The following is a 22815-nucleotide window of genomic DNA, read 5'->3' on the forward strand; positions in this document are numbered from 1 at the left end:
ATCAAACATGATCTATTTTAATAACACTACCAATCAAACTACTGTTTTTTGTTTTTTTGTGGTTTTTTTGTTTATCTGAACAATAATTTCATTTTATTTGCCAAGACAAGATTATTATTCACATAAACACACTGCATTAGGCAACATTTTCCCTTTTTCATGGTTGGAAACAACTCTGTTGTTTGATCCTCTCCGTGATTATGTCTTGTAAAAACTTGTCATTATATTGTTCATCATTCAAGACGTTAATTGGTAATTATTCTAGATAATTACTTCTTTTAATCATCATTTTGATGCTAATTAAGCCTTTGATTACAATTTGACAGATACAGGTTTTTTTTTTTGTATTTAAAGAAAGACTAATAATTTTGTATATAGATTTTTTTTAATTATTATTATTATTATTATTTTGTATTCGCCCCTCGTAATTCAAAGAAATGTCCCTTGTTTCTGGAATTATGAAAACTTTGTGCAACAAAAAATACACATAATGTCAAAAAGTGCATTTATTAGAGTCATTTTTGGCACTTCAGTTATTGTAACTGGTCACACATTTGGCATAAAACACAAAGGAGCATCTCAAACAAAAAGAGTTATGTCAAATTTACTGCCCAGCAGAAATTCAAATGTTACTGTCTGTTTAAAGCTGTGATCTTTTTTAATACAAGTGTAAGGAATGAATAAATTATTTTTTTAACTGATGTAATTTTTGCAGAAAAATAGGATAGATAAAAAAAAGGATAGATAAAAAAAGATATTGCAAGTTAATTCAGAAATGACTAACAAAATCAAAATACTGAAAATCTGAGATGCTCACAATTTGTTTCTTTGGAACAATACTACAAAAAATGGATAAAATGCTTTACATAAAGGAGATGTACAGTATATAACATGCAGCACCATGATGTGACTAACACAAAGCACCTTAGACAACAAAGCTTTTCTTTAGCACAAAAAACGAAATGAGTGAAAGGTGTTGTTGATATAATGAATCATTTTAAACATGCAGTAAGCTTTAATTCCTTAAAACGTGTTAAGTTATGCATTCGAAAGTTACAGAAAATGGTTCAAGAATTAGAAAACTGAAGATAGTCTTCAAGTTAAATGTACAGCACCATGCAAAAGTATTCATAACACTTGAACGTTTTCACAGTTTGTCTTATTACAATCACAAACTTCACTGTATCTTATTAAGATCTCATGTACTACTTACTACTAGCACTTACATTTATTTAGGGATATTAGAGTTAAAGGAGCTGAGTTTAAAAAAATTTGGAAAATGTATTCACTTTTTTAAGCCTATGCACTATTTTGTGTTGGTCTTTGACAAAAACTAATAACAAAATACACAGATGTTTGTGATTGTAAAATTACGTAACATGAAGTCGTTAAGGGTTGTGAATATTTTTGTAACGTGCTTAAACGACTGGCAAACATTCAGAAATTCTTGCTGCTATTTGGTTATGTCACTAAATCCCAAGCTTTTAGTGCAAGGTCTTAGGCACTTTAACATGTAGACTCATTTCACCAGTTGTAATCTGTTTTTGCTTGGTTACTATTTCACTTTGCTGCTTGTATTAATGCAGGTACCGGATTAACCTTTTAGAGTAAACCAATGCATTTATAAGGCTGGATACATATGTCTATGGCACTGTCAGCTCAAGAGAGAGATCTAGTGCTTCTTCTCAAGGTAATTAGAGGGAACCCATCCTTTCCTTGGCCTGCCATTGTCCAGAATCTTGCAGTACCACCACCCATTAGGGTTTCTTTCAAGAACCTCCAGACTTGTCCCCTCAGGAAATCCCATAGTCTCCTCATCGCCATGGTAATCTGCAATGGAGACATATACCTCCCTGAGGTTATTGTGGATGATGTGGGGCTTAGGTTTAACTGGGGACACTGGAAGAGCATTCTTTGGGGAGCTCAGGCCCAAAGACTCTGAGCTGCCGGTACCAGATCTGTTCCTGTTGTTTGATGGCAGACTGCGAGGCACAGCACCAAAAGAAGCATTGCGTCGCACTGTGGGGCTGACACGGGGGTTGTCTGTAGAGTTGAGGGACTCATTTCTTCTGAGGGACACAGCAGGACTGGCACCGTCTCGGATTGGAGCTGAGATGAAGACAGACTGAGGTCTGACAACCTGCTGTTGTTTGGTGCTATTTTGCTTAAGTGAGCTGAACAAGCTTGCAGGTTTGGAGAGACCACCTGGAGGTTTGGAAGGAATGGGTGGCATTACCTTCTTCAAATTCAGGTTGATGTTGTTCAACACCCGCACCCTTTGCTCATTCTTTTCAAGACTGTTGGACTTGCTGAGGCATCCAGGTTTGGTTGGTGTACCATAGGATTCATACTCTCCCATGTCATCTTGTTGTCTGGCAGGTTCCAAAAAGTATGTAGGAGCCCAACCTTCTGCATCTCCCCAGCGGATATACCACCAGCCACTTTCCTGCTTCTCAAGGACTTCCACTACCACCCCAGCAGGGAAGCTGAGCTCAGAGTCTTGAACTTTCTCATAGGGATCAGTTGTGCGATACAGGTTGAAACCTTCCATGTCAGACTCACCTCGGCTTCCTTTGGAGTAGATGGATGAGAGATCAGACGTACTCTGAGATGAAAAGGAATCTTCTGAGGAAATGACTGAAGCTGTCTCAGAATCTTCACCTTTACTTTTGGTGCCATTCTTCAGCTGACCTGTTGGCCGCAGCTGTCTTCTTAAGGTGCTGATGTCCATTTTCTCTGCGCTAGATGCTTTGGCCAGCTGTGGCTTAGGTCTCACCACAGGTCTCAATTTAGAGGAAGACTTGGTGAAGGAGGTCATCTTGCTTTCTTCATTATCTTTCTTTGGTCTGGAGAGATCTGGGGTTGACTCAGATGAAGCAGATTTGGGACTGGATGCTTGCTCAGATCTGGCTGAAAGTGGAGTCCCATTCAAGTCAATCTTGAGCCTGTTACCAGCAGGTCTCCATCCACCTGATGCCTGGTTTGCAGTCTTGCCATTTTCCGACAAAACACTTGTCTTGGATGTGTTTGAGTCTTTGCTGCACTGTCTCTCTGGGGTCTCCCTGAAGGGCAGGAAGCCATCATTCTCATAGATACATTCTTCCTCTCCCCCAGCTTCTCCTTCTGCTTCTTGGCCATCCTCAAATGATTCACCCAATTTAAAGGAGGCGCTGTGGAGTGATGAAGCAGGAGATGGCTTGGAAGACAAATGAGATCCCTTTTCAGAGGACGTTTCTTCATTCTTAAAGTCCACCAGAGAACTTTCCCCTCTCAGAAATTCAAACTCAGATTCCAGGTCCAGATCTCCAATGGCAGGTACATCATATTCTGGCTCTTCATAAACTGGCCCACTAGGAGATACAGGAGACTCGGGGGCATCTGATCCCGGACTGCTTGGAGGTGCTGTTTCCACTGAATCCTGTTTTTTCACAGGCGGGGCAGGAGGTGGTACTTTCGGGCGGCACAGAGTGCTTGTTCTCCGATTCAAGTTGGGCTTTTTACGTTTGTCAATGTAGGAACATGGAGCCCAGCCCTCCTTCTCACCAATTTGGACATACCACCATCCACCAGAATTCTTTTCAATCACCTAAAGTACACAAATAAAATAGTTTACACTTTTAATAGCATGATTCTGATTGAGAAAACATGCTAAATTGATGAAGCAGAGCATTGTGTGCATTTACTGCATTTAAATTGATTATCATTTTGTTTCATAGTTTTAACTTGAAAGAGTGTTTACCTCGGCTTTCTGTCCTCCATTAAAACTGATGCCATCGGATATGCAAGACTGGAAATCTGCAATGGTGTAATACTCAGCTTCAACTGCAGGGGGCTCTGGAGGCGAGGGCAGCTGAAAACCCTAAATGATAAAAAGAGACTTTTAAAACTATTGAAAATGAGTGAAAAAGCATACAACATGCGCACTATTGCATCTCACTCCATTTAAAGAGTAATTTTACTTAGAACTAAAAAACTCAAAACAGTAGGTTTGCATTTTTATTCATTCTGTTGTTATTTTAAAATTACTCTACCATTATGGGTTTAATTACTACAACTATTTTACTGGAGGACTGTTGACCTCAAATTTAAATGGTATTTTATACATTCCTAGGTGCATAGATAGTGCTATTTAAAAGTATTTGACCCATAAAATATAGATTTTTAGGTTTTCGCTTATTGTAACACAAACATCGTTAAATTAAAAATAAAAAAGCTTTTTACAAATTATGATGTCATTTATTAGATAATAAAGCTCTTAAAGCAACACAAAAGTGATCCCTTCATACTCTGTCAACCCCAATTTCTATTGTAAATGAGTTATGGTACCCAGAGGACAGAAGATTGTCAGACTTGTGGAACACTTAATAGAACCTATCTGACAGAATGAAGTAGGTTAAAAGATTTCAGACACTACACATAGCCATATGTGACATTTGCCAGACTTAAATCCGATTAGGATACTTGACAGACCACTGATGCTCAAAGATTTTTTTCCAATGTGAAAGCAGTTCTGTAAAAAAAAAAAAAAAAAAAAAGAAAAGCAGATAAAACTTCCTCTACAAGGATGTGAAAGACTGACTGCCATTTAGAAATGCTAATGGCAGCTGTTGCCACCTAGCATTGTACACTCAGATATTATAAGGTTTAGGTTGCAATTTTTTATTTTTTTTCCACGTGTAGCCAACATGGTTTGGATAGTTTTATTTGCTTAATAAAAATAAACAGAAAGTAAAAAAACAAAAAGAAAAAAATCTGTAATTCTATATTTTTTTCACAACTTGCACAAAATGTTAAATGGCATTCACTGTGGTAAATAACTAAGATAATAAAGTTGCTGAGATTTTTGCATTTGAAGTCTTTACTATTTTCTGTTGTTGTATAAAACCTTTATCTAAACTAACTGTGCAAAACATTTAGATGACCAACTAGTGAGATGTGTCTCAGTAGCTAAAAAAACAATTAGGAAACAAAGTGAATAGATGGATTATTCTTACCAGAGTTGCATCTCTTCGAGGTGGAGGTTTTTGCCTGAGGACAGGGGAACCTGTGAAAGCAGAATTTAAAGACAAAATAGAACATTTTGTGAACATTTTGTGTACATCAACCTTGCTAAATGTCTTGGTGTAGCTTAAACAAAGAAAATGCATAGATATTGAAACACATTGTAAAGTGATTTGTAGAATTTTCAGAGATTTAATATACATCATTTATCACAAGAGACAAATCTGTTAGTTATTCAATATAAAACATAATATACAATTACCACAACTGACCTATTTCCACTCGATGTGGGGCTATACGGGCTACAGCCGGTGAGGCAAGCTCTATTTTGCTTTTTCCCTCCTGTGGCGCATTAACTAGGCTGGATTCAGTGCAGGTAATCGGCAAGCTGATCTCCTTCCTGGAAACCTGGGGACTCTCAGAGACTCCTTCAGTCTGCACATTCTTCTCGCTTAAAGCCTTCTTGTTTAGCAGGTTGCTGATCTCCATGATATTTCCAATGATCTCTACTGGGCCCGTGACAGTCTTCTTACGGGGAGACAAATCATCCTTCACTTTCTTGAGGTAAGAAGCTGGAGCCCAGCCCTCTTTATCTTGGTATCTGCGAGAGAAGAGACAACCGTAAAATTGGCCCTTTTTTTTTTATATACGAAGGCCGACAAAAATGTCCACAGCAAGCGAGCAGAGGCGTACCTGATAAACCACCAGCCTTCAAGGTTCTTCTGAATGACCTCAACAATGACTCCTTTCTCAAAAGCAATTTCATCTTTGCCCTCGCTGGAGTAAGGCTGCACTGTCATGTACTTCTCTTCTGTTAGACAAAGGGGAATGACAAAAAAAAACAGCTAAGATCTGACAGATGTCATAAATCTAAAAACAAAATATACATTTCCACGAAAGACGAAGCGAAAAGGAAAGTTTTCATGAAATGCTGACACCGAATATTACAGAAGACACTGATACAGAGATCTGTCTTTCTTCAACTGGATCTAATTTTTGTGAAACGTTTCAGCTGCCAGTTGCACTGATGTGCTTAGTTCATGTGTTAAAATGCTCTCTGGCATTATCAGTATTTGTAATTTTTTAATGTAGCCAAAACAACTTTATAATGCAGTAAAAAGAAACCTACAAGACACTATAAATTCATGCCTTCAAGAAAATGTTTTTGCCATTGCAGTAGTAAAAATAATTCTCTGGCCTTACACAGATGGCGTGCGTTGAGGTATTAAGGTAATTGCTTAGCAAGGATCTAAATAACATTATAAAAGAACTAATAGGTACAACACGCTGCATGAGGACTGCAAGCACTGTACACTAGTCTGATGTTTAACATCCATAAAAAGCAAAGAGGCACCGTGGTGGTGGTAGAACAACATATTTTTTTCATTCAAAAGATTTGTTGTTCTCTAATTAATTCTGAACAAAACCAAAAATGGTCAGATGGAAGGAATGAAAAGAAAAATTGGCTTAGGTCTGGATTTTTTTTTTTTGACAAAGTAAATAAAAGGTGCTAAAGCAAATAAAAGTTTTCTTCTCTTGTTCTCCCACCAGATGTTGGGAGATATATGTTGTATGTGTAGAAGAGAAATTTGGAATGAAAAGGTTATGTTAATTATTAACATATTAATATATGTTAACATATATATAAGATGGAGATGAAACACTCTCCAATTTTTGGAGGCAAACAGACTAATTTCAAGTTACCTTTATGTCCAGTTACTTACTACACTGATAATCCGCTATCAGTTACAATGCCTCATAAACATTCATACACTTTGCCATGTTGTTGTACCCACAAATCTGTAAGGTGTGGTGCTACTTTTAGGTATGTAAATAAACTGGAATCCTGGAAGAAAGCATGTTAGAGTCTGCAAAACTCTTGAAACTTAGGAGGAGGTTCGTTCTCCAGCATGGTGACCCCAAACAGGGCTGCAGTGGAATGGTTTTGATCAATGCATATTTATGTTTTAGACTGGCCTAGTCAAAGTCCAGACCTCAATCATTTTAGACTGTGTGGATGAATAGAAATGCATGCCACAATTATTTTTTTTTTAAGTATCTATGAGAAACTTTAAAAACTATAGCACCACTGTGTTTACAGTTATGACCTACTTTGTAATCACAAAGTTGGTTGAGATATGTAAAAATGTTTTAAAACGTTCTAAGGATATGAACACTTAAGTAAGGCACTACATCAATCATAACTCAACATAACAAATGCTATGAAATTATGTTAATCATGACAGTTATCACACTAATGCTATCTAGTGTTCAGTGAGAGTACTGAATCAGAAAACACAAAGCATAGGGGGCAAAATCCCAGCGTCTATGACCTTGTGACAGGAATCATCACCTCAATCTGCACATAATAGCAAGCAAAGACATAATTTCTACATTCCCATGAGGCCCAGGGGCAGAGTAATAGTGTTGTTTCCCGTCATTATAGCAGTTCCTGTCTAAACAGATGGGGAAAGTTTAAAAGGGAGACCAGCAAATAAAAAGTACTTTTCTGTTCAACAATAGTAAATCTATTTATTTAAACCAACTTAATAGCCACTTCATAATTTTCATACGCTTTATTCCTCTTTCATTTAGGACTTTAACCACATGGTGTTACATCTGGCAGATGTAACACCATGTGGACATTTGGCTCAGTGTTTTCCTAAGAAAAAGCAGAGAGGGAAATTCATCATCTTAACCACAACCTGCACTGCCTGAAATAGTATTATAAATTGTTCTTGCAGAGTCTGCAAAAAAGCATATTATTATTTTTTTCTTTTTTAATTAATTAATTAATTTTTTTTTGTCAACACATCAACATAGTCAACAGGTCTTTTTATAATCCGAAGAGGAGCTCACACTGCCAAGAGCTAATCATTGGCCTTCTCTTTCCTTTCTTCTTTGTGCATAATCAAAAGACCGCTAAGACAGGTATTAACGAGGTTTTTTGTTTATCAATCAGTACTGGTAAATATCTGAACCACTGCAAGATAATTGCTTATTCTTGCTAAAGTCCATACACATTGCAAATCTACATACATGTTTAATTTCCTCATAAAAAGTAAAATACAGTTCTAAAATGCAGCCTAAGGCATTCCAAGGTCTATTAGGTAGCTAGTTTCACATGAGTGGATAATGATTTCCTGCAAAGCTCAGACTGCTAGTTTTGACTCACATCCTACGACTATAAAATACAATAATAATTTGAGACTAGCATTAATAGTTGGTGCATGTTAAGATGCTAATTTAACATTACTGGTTCCTTTTACATGAGCACTGGTTAGTGGTTAGTTTTTGTGCATGGCGCTACATGATGAATGGGTTAAGCTGCGAGACAACACAAGATGCAAAACAGAACAAATACGCGCATGTGGAGAGAGGAGCAAACTGAGTCATGTGATGAAAGACTGAAAGACAATGAATGGAATGCTGTGACAGAGACCAAAAACCCAAAGGAAGGAAGAGAGGGAGGGAGACAATGGGTAATTTATCTTAGTTCACCTCGGCTCTGCTGCCGACTGATGACACCCCCCAGCGTCCATCTCCGGTCCAGCCTCTTCAGATGAGCCTTATGTCGCTTAGTAACTGACATATGAACGTGGTTACCAAACAAACAAACATGGAGACATGAAGAGCAGGCATAAACGTTACACAAACACACAGCACACAAATGACATGGGCCAGACCAGAGGAGACCCGTTATTAGCTACGTAGAAGACATAAAAACAAGACAACAGTACAAACCATGATAAGCAGTTAGACGTGGATGGATGGATGGATGGATGGATGAATGGATGGATGGATGGATGGTTAGAAAGGAAGTGTTACAACCAAGACATCTCCGTCAGAGCAGTAATTAGGATGTTTTTAAAATGGTTTTCTCATCCTGTTGTGTCTGGGCATATGGTGCACACATTGCCGATGCAGAAATGCAGATTAATTAAGAGAGCTACCACCTGTTGGAGGGGTACAGCTGAAATGGTCCATAGTTGGGCTTTATTATGGAGAAACCAAAACGGTCTCTTCTAACTGGGTCACATACTAAACCAGATGAGTTTTCTCTTTGAAGACATTTTTCTTTTTAGTTTTTTAAATTATCAAATAAAAGACAAGGCAGCATAGTGATGAATACATTTTCATGAATGTAAATGTGACGAATACATTGTCACCAAACAGTGACAAATACTGTTGAGGTGTTTGAAAAATCACTAAAACCATAAAGACCTGGATCACTACAAATATGCTGCATCCTCGTTTAGGTCCATAATTTCGCTCATCATTTCCGACCTCTATCAGCATCTTATTCGCAATGCAAACAGCATCAGGCTCAAGCACAGGCTTCAAATTCAAGTAGAGGTGGGACATTTTAAATATTTCTGTCTCAAACAAGCGTTTTGAATTACAACCCAAAACTGATCTTCTCTTGCAGTAGACATAAAAGATACAAATATGGAAGAAAAACACTCCATGGGGAGGCATCTTTGACCACTTCTCTTGGCACAATCTCTTTCAATCGGTCAGTGTCCTACATAGCTAACAGCAAGGCTCACATAAGTACTTTACTGCCATGTAATGGTTCAACTTATGCTAAATTATGCATCTACAAACTAAGCATCTAATTTTATATCTATTTTATGCACTGTATAAACACTAGACAAAAAAAAAGTATATTAATGCTTTCTGGTTAATATGGGGTGTCTACTTTCAATAAATCAAGAGGAGCTCACATAGTCTCTCACCGTATAGAGGGTCCGGAGGTCCAGGTAAATATGACCTTAGTGAGAACTTTATGAATATGATGGCTGCACAATCTCTGGTTTGCTCAGATTTTATTGTCACAAAAGTTGTTTAATTTTTTTGCAAATCAGACCCGTTCTGAATAGGTAAAAATGTTTTGAAGCCATTACATAAAATACATTGAGTTAAAAAAGAATTACAAACTCTGTCTTTTTATATGGGGCTTATATGCTGGTCTGTTTCTCCCAATACTATCCACTTGTTGCCTGGCAACTACTTCGAGGACAGAAATAGTTTGGTACATAAACCCCCCTGGTTTGCCAAACTGTCCTCTTACATTTCAGTTTTGAACAGTTTGAGCAGATGAAATTTGAGAAAGGTAAAATTTTGTGCAGATTTGTTTGACATACCAGTGCCAGCTGTTTGCTCCCCTAAAATCCAGTCTTTCCTTTGAGCTTTTGCTTAAACTCCTGTCCCACTTATCATGGCAACATTATGTTGCTATGATGAAAGCTATAGCTTGCACAAAGCAAAAGAAGGACAATGAGACACTGCCTCAGTTTCAAAGGTATGGTACTGTGAGTCTTGCTCCCCTACAGATTTTGTCTGTTTCTGCATTTTTTGTCACACTTAAATGTTTCAAATTATTAAACAAATTTTGACGAATATAATCAGAGAACATTTGAAAAGTTCTAAGATGATTTGATAAGATTTTTTTTCAGCAAAAAAAAATCTGTTTCTTTTAAATATATATATATTTTATATACATATAAATCCCAACCATCCTGCCACTTTGTGAAAAGATAATTGGCCCATAGTAGCTCCTTGCTTGAGGGCAACAGGTGCCGTCGAACATTTATGACAACTGGCAATGAGTCTTTTACATCACTGTGGAGGTATTTTGGCTCACTCTGCTTTGATGTATTGTTTTAATTCAACCTCAGTGGAAAAGTCTGTTTAGCATCAAAAATGACAGGAATTGACTAGGCACCTTAAAAAAAACTTGATTTTTACATTATTGTTTCATTTTTCAAACACTATTGAGCATAACTTCACAAACTGATGGCCAGAGATTTTCCTTCATAATTATTTACTAAATTATAGTATTTAACACTCTACAACTCCGATTTTCTTCATAGTTTGGCTGGTCCTGCAACTTAAAATCAGGTGCGACTTATTGCTTTTCCTCTTCATGATGTATTTTGAAATATGTGAGGGGGGGAAATACCTTTTCCACAGCACTGCATGTTATTTTCTTTCTTTTCTACGTCCCCTTCTAATATCTGTTTTCCAGAACTCTTTTTTTTTTTCTGTCACAACTGAGCTTCACAGATGGGTGAAGAACTGACAAAGAGGATCTTTATGAGATTCATGCCATTCCCTTGACTGAGTAGACACATAAACACTAATTAAACTGACAGATTGTCCCTCCCCATCCCTCCAGCATAAAACTCAATAACAACTTTTAGCTACCTCCAACTGAATGGAGAGAGTTGGCACAGACATGTTTGCACATTTGTAGCAAATAAACCTTGCTTTATCATATATATATCATATATATCATATATATCATATATATATATATATATATATATATATATATATGTGTGTGTGTGTGTGTGTGTGTGTGTGCGTGTGTGTGTGTATCCAGGAGGTCAAACACAGGAGCCATTCCAGCATTGGCCTCACCTCATCTATTGTTTTACCTCATCTAGGAGTCATTAAGACGTTCAGTGCCAACAGACTCCTGTGCTCTATAAAAGCTCTTTGTTTGACCAGAACATTGGCAAATCCTGTATATTTTCCATTAATACTGTGCCTTCACTGATTGAACTGTTTCAGGTTGAGTTAAATGCTCTCCGTTTACATTCTAAGAATTAGACTCGGCGAAGGCCTATCGCCGCGACCAACAGGGAAATAACGCTGACTGGATCCTGACTTCAATGCTACACGTCAGCCTGTTATTCTGGTGAAAACAAATCTCTATAAAGTGTGTTTGCTATTAAAGCCTTGGATGGCCCTCTCTGATTTCAGTAAACTCACGAACCCTAACATCAACACTCAGCATCAATTTGCAATGATAAGCAGACAATGCACCAAACAGTGTTTTGTGTTAAGTCACATCAGAGCTGATTTTCTTTTGTAACCACAGCCATAATTCAAACAGTATGACTTGTGAAATATGATGTTATTTTTCTGTCTCTGCTGCTGATGAAAGCTCGTGCCTCTTTCGTGAGCTCACTCCAAGGTGGCCACAGCCGTTAATGCTGCACTGTATCAACGGCTACCAACGGCCGTTGATACAGTGCAACGGCTTTACAGTACATCACTTCAGACACTGCGGTCGGGTCCCTCCTGGCACCTCTTGGTGTTTACTCAGGTTTGAATCTAAACTCTGTTAGAGTGAAGCTGTAATGGCAGACAGACAGAGAGAGGTGTTCAGAGCTGCTGGACCTCAGCTGTCAAGTGTGGACTTGCTGCAGAGACGCTCACCTGAGTTTTCTCCACTTTGTTGCAGATCAAGGGTTGAGCTGTGTGTGTGGGTACAGTGCTTTGGAAAAAGTATTTGCTCCCATGGAACCTCTCCACATTTGGACACGTTACAAGCACAAACTCCAGTGTATTTCATTGGGATTTATATATAGTATAATGTATTGATTTCAAATATTTAATTTATCAACAACAACTAGAGGAATCAACCATTTTTTAAACTTGATTTGGTCTTTTGATAATTGCGGTGTGTTTCTGTCTTTCTGTTTCTGTAAGGCACTTGCGATTCACCAGGCTGTGTGAAAAGTGCTATAAATAAAGTCTAATTGATTGATGGCATGATGCTGCCACCACCCTGTTTCATCATGAGGTGTGTTCAGCATAGGCAAGAGTTGAACAAATGTAAGGGGACTTTTCCTAAGCACTGTTATGTGGATAAGTAACAGAATATTTGAGGATGTATTTAGGTGGGTGACAACAGAAGTCTGTGCAGTGATTTACCTTCCCCTGCTTTGGAAGCACCCAGCTCCAAGTCGTCCCGTGTCCCATTGTGGGAGTTGAGATAGGTAGCTGGGACCCAACCTTGCTCCTCTGCAGTGCTGACAAACCACCAACCTGTCAGAAGACAACAGAGGCTGATAAACAACAAGTCTTTCACAAAAAGCCTCAAGGTGCAAAAAGTATCAAAATAATGTAAATCAGTGTTTCCCAATTCCAGTCCTTGGGGCCCCCCTGCCTGCATGTTTTAGGTGTTTCCCTTCTGCCACACACCTGGATTGAATCTTTGGGTGATTAACAGGCTCCTGCAGTACTTGGTGGCTGCAGAAGATGTCATGCAATCATTTGAATCAGCTGCTCTGGTATAGAGGCACATCTAAAACATGCAGAGCAGGGGGCCCCGAGGACTGGAATTGGGAAACACTGGTGTAGATGAAGCGTCACTAGTAAAGGCACGGAATAGGTCTCTGTCTACTGGTAAAAAAAAAATAACCACAATGTAATTCTCTGATAAGTTGGTTCATATTTGTTTTATTTAGAAGGCTCTTTTTTAATATATAATTTTAAACCACAAACCATAAATCAAAACCTGCATGAAAATTCTTGTGAATTTCCTCACACGGTGACCACTTCCACTGCCAAGAACATCAGCATGAAGACTGCCAGGCTACGGGTTGACTCATGACAAAGTTTCTTTTTTTTTTTTTCTGCATTTCATCACAATCTGCCAAACATTTTACTGGGCAGGACACAGCTGAAATGCTATTCTCAGGCCAAATTGTCCATTTGCTGTGCAGGAGATGACATGATTTAATTGTACTCAGGACGATGACAATTTTCTGCTGACGGCCTCAAAAGGGGGATGTGGAGATTCACTTTAAAGTCAGATTTTAATGAAATGAATAAGTGAGTGAGCACTAAAGTACATGTGTGTGCTCATTATGTCTCAAAATTTCTGCCAAATAAGCAATTCATGTTAATGCCCCCCTCTAAAGTAGGGTACACTCTGTGAAGCTCTGACCTGATATATCTTTGTTCATGAGTCAAAAATGCGGCTTAACAGTTCTAATATGAGAAAGTGTGCAAAATAAACTGTGTGAGCACCATCTGAAGAAATGCAGAATAAAACTGTCAAAAACTGTCACTTTCACAACAATTTTAATGTGGTTTTCTCAACATAATGAGAGATAATTCAAACCAGATTTTTACATGCTAAAAACATCACCTTTTTATTTTCTTATATAAGATTTCCTGCTTTAGATCAAATATAGCCTATAACAGTTTCTACTTAGAGTTTTTATTATTTTTTTCACATTCAAAATTTGACATACATTTCCTAATTAGTTTTGCATAATCGCCTTTAAAACTGGAAAGGGAACATTTTTAACAAGTCTATGACATTACTTTGAGCGAACTTTGGCCCGTTCCTCCCGAGAGATCTTGTGCAACCGAGTCAGGTTTGAGCGCTTTCTTGATCACACACCTTTTCAGCTTTTGCCTACAAATCTCTTATAGAACTGCAATCAGGGTTTTGTGATGGCCACTCTGAAACAATGACTTTGTTGTTTTTGGGCCATCTTATGACTAATCTGGTGCTTTCCTTAGAGTTATTGTCAATTTGGAAGCCCAATATGTACCCAAGATTTAACATCCTGGCTGATGTCTTGAGGTTTTGCCTCACAGTTTCCACAAAGTAGTCTCTTCTCATTATGCAATCTAATTTGGTGAAGTGCATCAGTCCTGTAGCAAAACACCCAAAGACTAAATTTAGTTGGGTCCGCAATTTTCTTCCTGATACATTATCAGATTTCCTTTAAGTTTCATTATGTCACATAGGAAGCGATGTGTTCCTTAAAGTAATCCACAGTTGTGCCTCCATTTAACTCAAATTGAAATAAATTATCAGAAGCTTACAAATTCATGACATCATTGTCTGGGCTTTCCAAAATAGCTTAAAGGCATAGTAATAGTAGCGCATATAAACATCTAAATTTAAAGAAAGTAAAACAAAATGTTTAGAAAATGTATTCTGTATTCTCGTTATTCTGCCATTTAGAGAAAATAAATATTTTGGTAATCCTAACAGACCTAAAGGAGGATATTAAGAGCAAAAGGTTATATGGTTATTTTTTATTAAAATACGAGACGTTGGCCATCTAAATGTATGCTTTTATTTTTGAATAAATGAATAATGAGATGTAAGTGGTTTGAAACATCAAATTTGCATGTCTCTTGAGGAACTTACAAATTTAACGAATACTCCTCTTAAATAATGTCCACGTTGTTAATCAGAATACATCAAACTGTCAATGCATTACCAATAACTGTTAGTTAAGAATCAATTAAACAAATAAATGTGGAGTCAAGCTATGATAGGGAAATACCCACAGATCCCTGTAAAAGAAAAAGTTGGCAGAAAAAAAGTGCTATATTTAATATGCCACACACCCACTCACCCCCACACACACGCATACATACCCACTATTTGTTGTGGTAACAGGATTACAATATGGCTGACAGCTGTGTAGACGACCCATAAAGAGGACAGAACTGTTCCATGACACTTTCACAGCTGGTCCAAAGCTCAAGTGTACAGTATTCTGTGAAAGTCTCATGGCACAAAGTGCTGTTTTTGCTTATGAAAAGGGTAAATCCTAATAGTTCTGAGAAGAGCAGAAGGGAGGTTAATACATTTATGAAACATCAAAGAAGAAATAAATGTAGAAATGGAAAAATGGAAAAAAGAAACAGACTGACGCAGTGGAGCATAATTGAAAAGTGGAAGTAAAATTATGATTTTTTTTCATTATTTATTTATTTATTTATTTATTTACTTTTATATAAAGTTGAAAAGCGTGACATGCATTGGTAATTAGCACCATTTAGTCTAAAACTTCCAAACTATGTTCAGGAGTTACCTAATTAGTAGGTAGAGTCTGGTCAGTGTGAATATGGCTTTTTTCTTATAAGTACGTCAGACTTTTGAAAACATGAGTGAACAAACTGCATTATGAAGAAGAAATAACTTTACATTAATCAGAGCTGGTGTTGAGGAGAAGCTTAAAACAAGGTTAGGTTTTGAAACAATCTCACATCTTCAACAACTCAATGAGAGAGCCAAGATGGCCATGGTATTCCCAGAGGAGCTAAAATGAACAAATCCACCATTATTGGTTGTCTTGTCCACTGTAGCGATGGGTGTAGGATTTGGACTCATTTCATTGAGAAGATTGATTCAGCTGTTGGCATAAAAACTCAAAATATGTTCATCATTCCAACATTTGATGACTAACACAACCATCAAATTGACTTCCCGTCTCTTTGCCCGTCTGATCAAATTAAGCTGGAAGCTAAAGGAACCGCAGACCTCCTGTTAACAGACATAAGAATGTATTTCTCAATGGTGGCGACAACGAATAAAATAGTTCCAGATCTGTTTGCAGCTTGATGTATAGACTCTGGCATGAATGAAAAAAAATATTTGTCTGATACACTTGCAGAGTCTTGCAGATTACAACATATGGTTCACTTTTCATATGGACACTTGAAAAAATGGAAACTGCAGAAGGCATACAATAAAAAAAAGGAATGTCATAGAAGAAAAGAGTACAGTATAAATATTTATTTTAATTCTCTGACATTTTCTTCCCATACCTATCCAGACAACATCAAATTCCACATATTTCTACAACTTGCAGATGTATATGACTTATTGGCTAAGCAACAGTAAAACACATAAAATGCTGCACATTGAGATTTTTTAGCAGTAGTAAACTACTCACTTTGGAGGGTTGAGATAAGAAACCTTGTCTGGCTCTAAGATTTGCTTATTAGCAGTCGGAAACATAACGAGCCATGTAATATTCTCAGTCTTTGAACCAAAGCTTTGATTTGATTCAAAATGCCACGCCTATAAATCAAACTGAAGCTAAAAACCACACAAAACACATCACACTGCCCGAAGAATTCAAATCAAAAGAAATGAATGACTGATTCCCTTTCCCCACAGTGCGAATCAAAGCCTTTAAAATTATGACCAACATAATTAATTAGCTTTTAATTGCAGTGACATCATCGCTTTAAATCACTTCAAACTTTGCAGTTTTGAAATGTTGCAATAGCTCATTAGGTCAGGGCAAGCATTTAATTAACTCTCAAGTGTTTAACAGCTCATAAACTCAACTCTGTTTATGGTACACCAAATGAAATCAACCACAATAAGAATGACTCAGCAGGGGGTAGGACCAAAGCAATGCTCACCTGCAAAGTGTCCTTTTTGCCCGCTTAAAAGTGTAAGCTGTATAAGAGATTGAATATGCTTTATTTGAAACACCCAGTTGAAAGCGTATATAGACATAAAACATATGCTGCCAATCTAAGATTACTGATTCAAGAGGCTTATAATATTTTACCATCCCTCCATATGGCAACTGCTTAGACTGACTTCACTGAACCTCAAAAGAAGCAATAAATACACCAAAACACGAATGCACATTACGCAACTTTGTAGTTTTATATCAGACAGGTTGCAATTATAGAGTACTAAGAGAGGGAATAAGAAAATTCTTTACATCTTTGTCCTCATGTATTAATTCACAAAAGGTCTGCTCCACTACTGTTGTTTACAGGCAGCATGAATTGGTAGAGATACAGCTTTAGGAAGCCATGTGGTGTGAGCTGTATGTTTCCAGCAAAACACACCTTGAAATTGCATCATATTCCAACAAGGTTTGGCCGAAATGGAGGTTACGATCCTTACTTTTTGGACGCCAATTTCAGACCTGATAGGGTTAACATTTCGTGTTCTTTATAGCAATACAACTCCTCAAATGAGGTCATTGCAATAGAAACAGCTGTTTTGTGTGTGGGTCTCCTGCTGCCAAGACAGCAATTTTGCAGAATTACACAATCCTAACTTTCAGATGAAATCACGCTCTCAAGTCTGCATGGATCTCTGGAACTTGTTAACCTTCATGTTAATGTGCTTATATGATCCACAGGGCCTTGGTATAAATGTTTCAGATAATAAACTATTTAATAGCCGACAGATTTCAAATATAAAAAATAAAAAAAATTAACAGTATGCAGTGTCACAGTTATGTCAAAGGATCTCCTTAATGGAAGCCAAGAAAGGAAAGACCAATGATGCAAATCATAGGAGTTGAGGGAGTGAAGTTCTACATTTGAGTACCCAAAGGTGAAACAGAAGATAAATGATAATTAGATTAAGTAAATTACGAACTGTCTCCTCCCTGCTTCTGATAAACTGAACAGATTAGGGTGAAAACAAAAGCATAGATAATAAAAAGGAGTGTGCGTGTTTGCACAATTACATCTGTCAGTGAAACTATCTGATTCTGAGCTGCAGTGATGTTTCCTCATTGTAAAAGTTAAACTCTTGGTTCAATCTGGTTACGTTTTATTTACAAAGAAGAGAAAGAAGAAATCTATCATTTTTCAACAGTGTGGTTACAGATTTGTCGTGTGGATCAAACAGTGACAGGGTATCAAGATTTTAAAAAAATAACTTTCTGCCATGCCACTTCTATGGTAAAAAATATTTTCAATAAAATTGCTTGAAAATGTTTTTAGTTGCAAAAAAACATGGAAAGTGATGGTGTGAACGGCGCATTACTCCTTAGTTACTGAATCAGTGTGGAAAGCAACTTTTGTGATTCTGTGCATACAGATTTGTGTATTTGCAAATTTTTCTGTAGAACAGAGTTTCAAATGATCCATGGAAATATTGCCTATTTTTAATAAAAGTATTTGAAAGATAGTAAAAATTGGGAAGCTGACATGACTAGCACTTGAGACATTCTTGGTTGGTCCTTACAAAGCAGCCAATCCGGGAGTGCTAGTTGTTTCCAGAAATAACAAAGACATGGATTTTAGCTTCCGTGGTACTGCTAAGATGGTTTTTATATTTGGCGTGAGCTAATAAAATAGGCAATTATAAGCATTTTTAGAGGGGGGTCTCAGAAGCTAGAAGCACAAGCTAGAAGCACAAGTCTGTTACAGCCATCTAGCTGCCCAAAACCATAGCCTGAATAATTAACTGGTATGATTAGCTTGTTATGATTCTTTTGGTCTAAAATAAGCACAATGACAAAAACTGAGTATGTTGTGATAATCTCTTACAGGTCCATCCTACTCTAACTATATTTATAAATCATAAGAACTTCTCAACATTTAAACACAGTTTGCATTCGTACCCTCTGCTAATTTAGGTTTCACACTTTGAATAGCACAATGAATACTATCACAACCATAATCAAAGATCAAATTCCAAAAATCATAATAGTAGGAAACTCAATGGCCTGCCTTAACAGGGTTATGCATAACATGGATATGAATTTTAAAAAAAAGATTGTTTTAGGCCAGTTGTGCTTTCACTTATAATTAATGGTTGCTGTGAAGAACTTAAACTTGCCTGTGCAAGTTTTACATACTGGAACCAAATTAAGCAAACTCAGCTTTTAACCCCTTAACTGGCGGCAAAAAAGGCAGAGTACTCAAACAAACTAGATTTGTCCCATGGATGGGATACCGCCAGTTAAGGGGTTAAAGTTTGACATTTATAGAGTTGACAGTGAACCCCTGATGAATAGAACGTGCAGTTTGTGTATCTGGAGCTCAGGTGTGTGTCCAGTGTTATACAGCACTTTTGAAACCCACATGGAGTCATACTGTGGAACAAAACAAATTTTCTGCAAATAACTACGGTGTGCTGTTTCTGAACTAAGGGCTTTAAACAGGCACCAGTGGACTTATTTTAGCACAGCTGATCACCAATTCAATTTAAATCAAGTCATACTGCATGCTGGTACCTGAAAAAGAATCTGAGATTGAACAACACAGCCAAGATAAGAACAGTACAAGGCGGGACTTGTTAAAATCCAAAACATATGTGTTTGTCTTTCCCCTACAGAGATCTATGTATGACAACTTAATATTAAAGTATCCATTCAGAAATATGAAATATACAAAAAATACAAAAGCTTACGCGATGCTTTCAGAAGTCCCTTTAAGACCCTAAAATGCATCTATAAAAAAAATACTTATGGCATCAACGTAAGAAATGTTACTTTTCGCTGCGTGTTTCACTTAGAAAAATATTACAGGGATCTAACGTTAAGATCTGAACAAGGAGACGTAAGATGAAGAATTTCTACTCTATCAGGGGCATTTAGTTTACCCATTATATCACCATCTTATTTTACTTTATTTATCACCTGGCTACCTGGGGATGACAGATTAATGCTGTACATTCATTCTGGGTGAGGCTCCAACTGATCAAATGATTATTAGTTGAAATACTCTGAAAGTATGTAGGAGTACCTACAGTTGGAGCCACTTCAGGCTAGAGATTAAGCAATTCTGCAACCTTTGAATAGCACCTGTGTAAATTATGAAGCAGTAGAGCATCTGTGTAGTATGTTTAGCTTCTTATGCTGAAGAATATTTTAACATGCTCCCCAAAAATAGCGACAGGCTGGTTTGGCTGTGTATAAAATTGTTAAAGTTAGAGTATCAGATTGTAAAAAAGGCATTTCTGGTCTACCTAAAGCTTTGTATCCTCTTGCATCACTAAGACACAAGGCAGACAGAGCATGATGGGAGTATAATAGGTTTTGACAGCTGAAATATACTTTTTGGGGTTTTTTTGCTCGAGAGTGTGGTACAAAAACATAACCAGTCCTTACAAAAGTTTCAAACATAACAGTCAGCATGCAAGGAATTTTGCCCAAATACAATGCCACACTCAATAAGAGCAGCACATCACTCCAACTTCAAACAATATTTAAATTGCACAGCAGTGAAAGACTGATTGCTCAATTAAAATATAGATCAAGTTCAATTGATGGTGCAGTTAGGCGAGCTAATGTGAAAAATTACTTGAGAATTACATTTCTGGATCATACAAGTAAGCAAATACATCCTAGACTCAAAGTGTAATTTATTTCTAGTATATTCCACTCATGCAAGTGTATATGCAAATGACAAATATATATTGTGAGGTAAGAGTAGTCTTAATGCATGTTTGTCTGTTGCAACCAGGTCCCTGACCACAACAAAGTAATTAGATTAATGCAATATTTAGTGTGGCAGGAGATACCAGAGGTCCAAAACAAAACTGAGGTGTGCAAATATGACATATAGCACCTTTTGCAATGGCATACTGAAAACAATATGCCAATGCACCCTTGTAAATTTATCCCTGCCCATGCAAAATTTTGATTACTCTTCCATATAGTATGAATGAGAGAAGAACATGAAGTAACTCTGTTTTATGACTTGAAATGATGAGCAAAGCCTGGGCTCAGCAGAACTACGGATATATGACCCCACTGTTAAGGAGAGATGAAAAGTCAATTTATTTCCAATTGTTTGAATTTATTAGCAGCAGATCCAAGCACGAAAAGGTATAACGTGCAATCTAACACACCCCACTAGCAGTTATCTGAGGCATAGGGGCGAGAAAGGGTGGGAGCCAAAAACGGCACAAAACGACATTTAAGACCTATGTGGACGAAAAGAACAACCTTCACTTCTACCAGCTTCTGAAAGGATCCCCTCATGTTCTGAACGAAGCCTTGGTCTATGTCTCATCTGCTTTCCTGGCTCCACTGGTTGACACACAGCAGTCCTTCAGCATAAGGACTGACTTTAAAAAAAGTCCAGCCAGTCAACCTTTGATTCAAAGAAGTTGTTTTTGTCTCTTCTGAAGGACTCTGACCACTACTGTGACTACTTTTAAAACTTCTATATTTGTTGTGCCTCTAAAAGATGCAACATATAGAAGCTGCTGTCTAGGCTGTAATGCCTGGTTTAGGCCACCCACTTGACTTTCCATATCTAAAAATACAGTTTAAGGTTAATTTCTTTGGATGGTTGTTAGTCTTTCCTGCGTTAGCCTGAAGGAATGTGAAGGATGGGGATTGCTCTGACTGGATAATGTGTCTTCCATCTGCTGCGGCAACCTCTGCACAAGAAAAAATCTGACATTTAACACTTGGCAAGCATCGTTGACAAGAATTATAGGTTTTTTCCTCTGTTATACAAGGAAACATGTTCCTGCTGAAACTGCAAATACCAAGCTGGTAAACTGAAGTTTCGATGAAAAACAGCAAAGACGTTGCCTCTTAGCTGTTCCTCCACATCCGGCACAGAAGTGGAGTAAACATCGTTATATTTAAGCTTTGAAGTTTCCCCGAAACGAGAATCTGCAAAGTGGCAGCATTTCACAATTTCTACATTCCTTGACAACAAACTGTTTGCCACTACAAAACTTCTGTCATTCTATTAAGTTCTGAAGAGCTGAAGGGAAGGTGTCAGCACACCCAATAAATACTACAGATTGTTAGTTCCCAAACTAAAAACACTGTTTATAACCTTAACTACAGTCCTATACCTCCTGTTTACTGTTTAATTGCTTATGCCAGAGTATTAGAGTATTGGGTATGCCACATAAGGTTTGGACTGTTTGTTGCGTCCCATATTATTGATAGAGACCAATTAACCAAAAATGCATGTTTTTGAACATAGGAAAGAAGCACTAGCACTAGCACTGAATATACAAACTCAAGGAGTGTAAGGCTAGACTGGTTAACACTAAAATACAAAACTACAAGGAAACATTATTAACTACTTTGCCACCTTTTAGCCCTCATCTATTATTGCAAAATCAAACTAATGTGCCAGAGCTGCAACTTTAATTGTTGGTTTTAAAGGGCTCAAAGAAATTGTTTGTCCACTTACAGAATTGCTGTCTTTATGATTTTTTGTCACAAATAATGTTATAAAACAATAAGAACCATTCCAAACCAGACAAAAATAACTTCAGAAAATATAAAAGTAGTTTTCAATCAATGATTTTATTTATTAGGAAGAAAAGCAAACCAAGCCAAACTGGCCCAATGGTTTTAGAAACATTTTTCCAGTAGGCTGTAGGCTTTGGATCCTCTTGCATCACTAAGACACAAGGCACACCATCACTTTCCATATTTTTTTGCAACTAAAAACATTTTCAAACAATTTTATTGAAAATATTTTTTACCATAGAAATGGCATGGCAGAAAGTTATTT

At 37.3% G+C, this 22815-nt stretch overlaps 1 protein-coding gene across 2 annotated transcripts in view; it reads right to left on the bottom strand.

Annotated features, from left to right (window-relative positions):
* Positions 1-493: 493 nt before the first annotated feature.
* LOC122842546 (SH3 and PX domain-containing protein 2A-like) overlaps positions 494-22815 on the bottom strand; it is a 28322-nt gene continuing 6000 nt past the window's right edge. Inside the window, exons 2-8 of one of the 2 annotated variants that reach the window (XM_044136526.1) lie at positions 12730-12843; positions 8503-8586; positions 5695-5812; positions 5274-5602; positions 4995-5044; positions 3740-3859; positions 494-3586 (exon numbers count right to left, since the gene is read on the bottom strand). In XM_044136526.1, the coding sequence (XP_043992461.1) occupies positions 1673-3586; positions 3740-3859; positions 4995-5044; positions 5274-5602; positions 5695-5812; positions 8503-8586; positions 12730-12843 (2729 nt within the window). In that variant the 3' untranslated portion in view covers positions 494-1672. The remainder of the gene's footprint in view (positions 3587-3739; positions 3860-4994; positions 5045-5273; positions 5603-5694; positions 5813-8502; positions 8587-12729; positions 12844-22815) is intronic. The other variant, XM_044136527.1, reaches the window with a different exon arrangement.

This window comes from Gambusia affinis, linkage group LG13 (assembly GCF_019740435.1).
Source record: "Gambusia affinis linkage group LG13, SWU_Gaff_1.0, whole genome shotgun sequence".
In the NCBI taxonomy this organism is placed as follows: Eukaryota; Metazoa; Chordata; class Actinopteri; order Cyprinodontiformes; family Poeciliidae; genus Gambusia; species Gambusia affinis.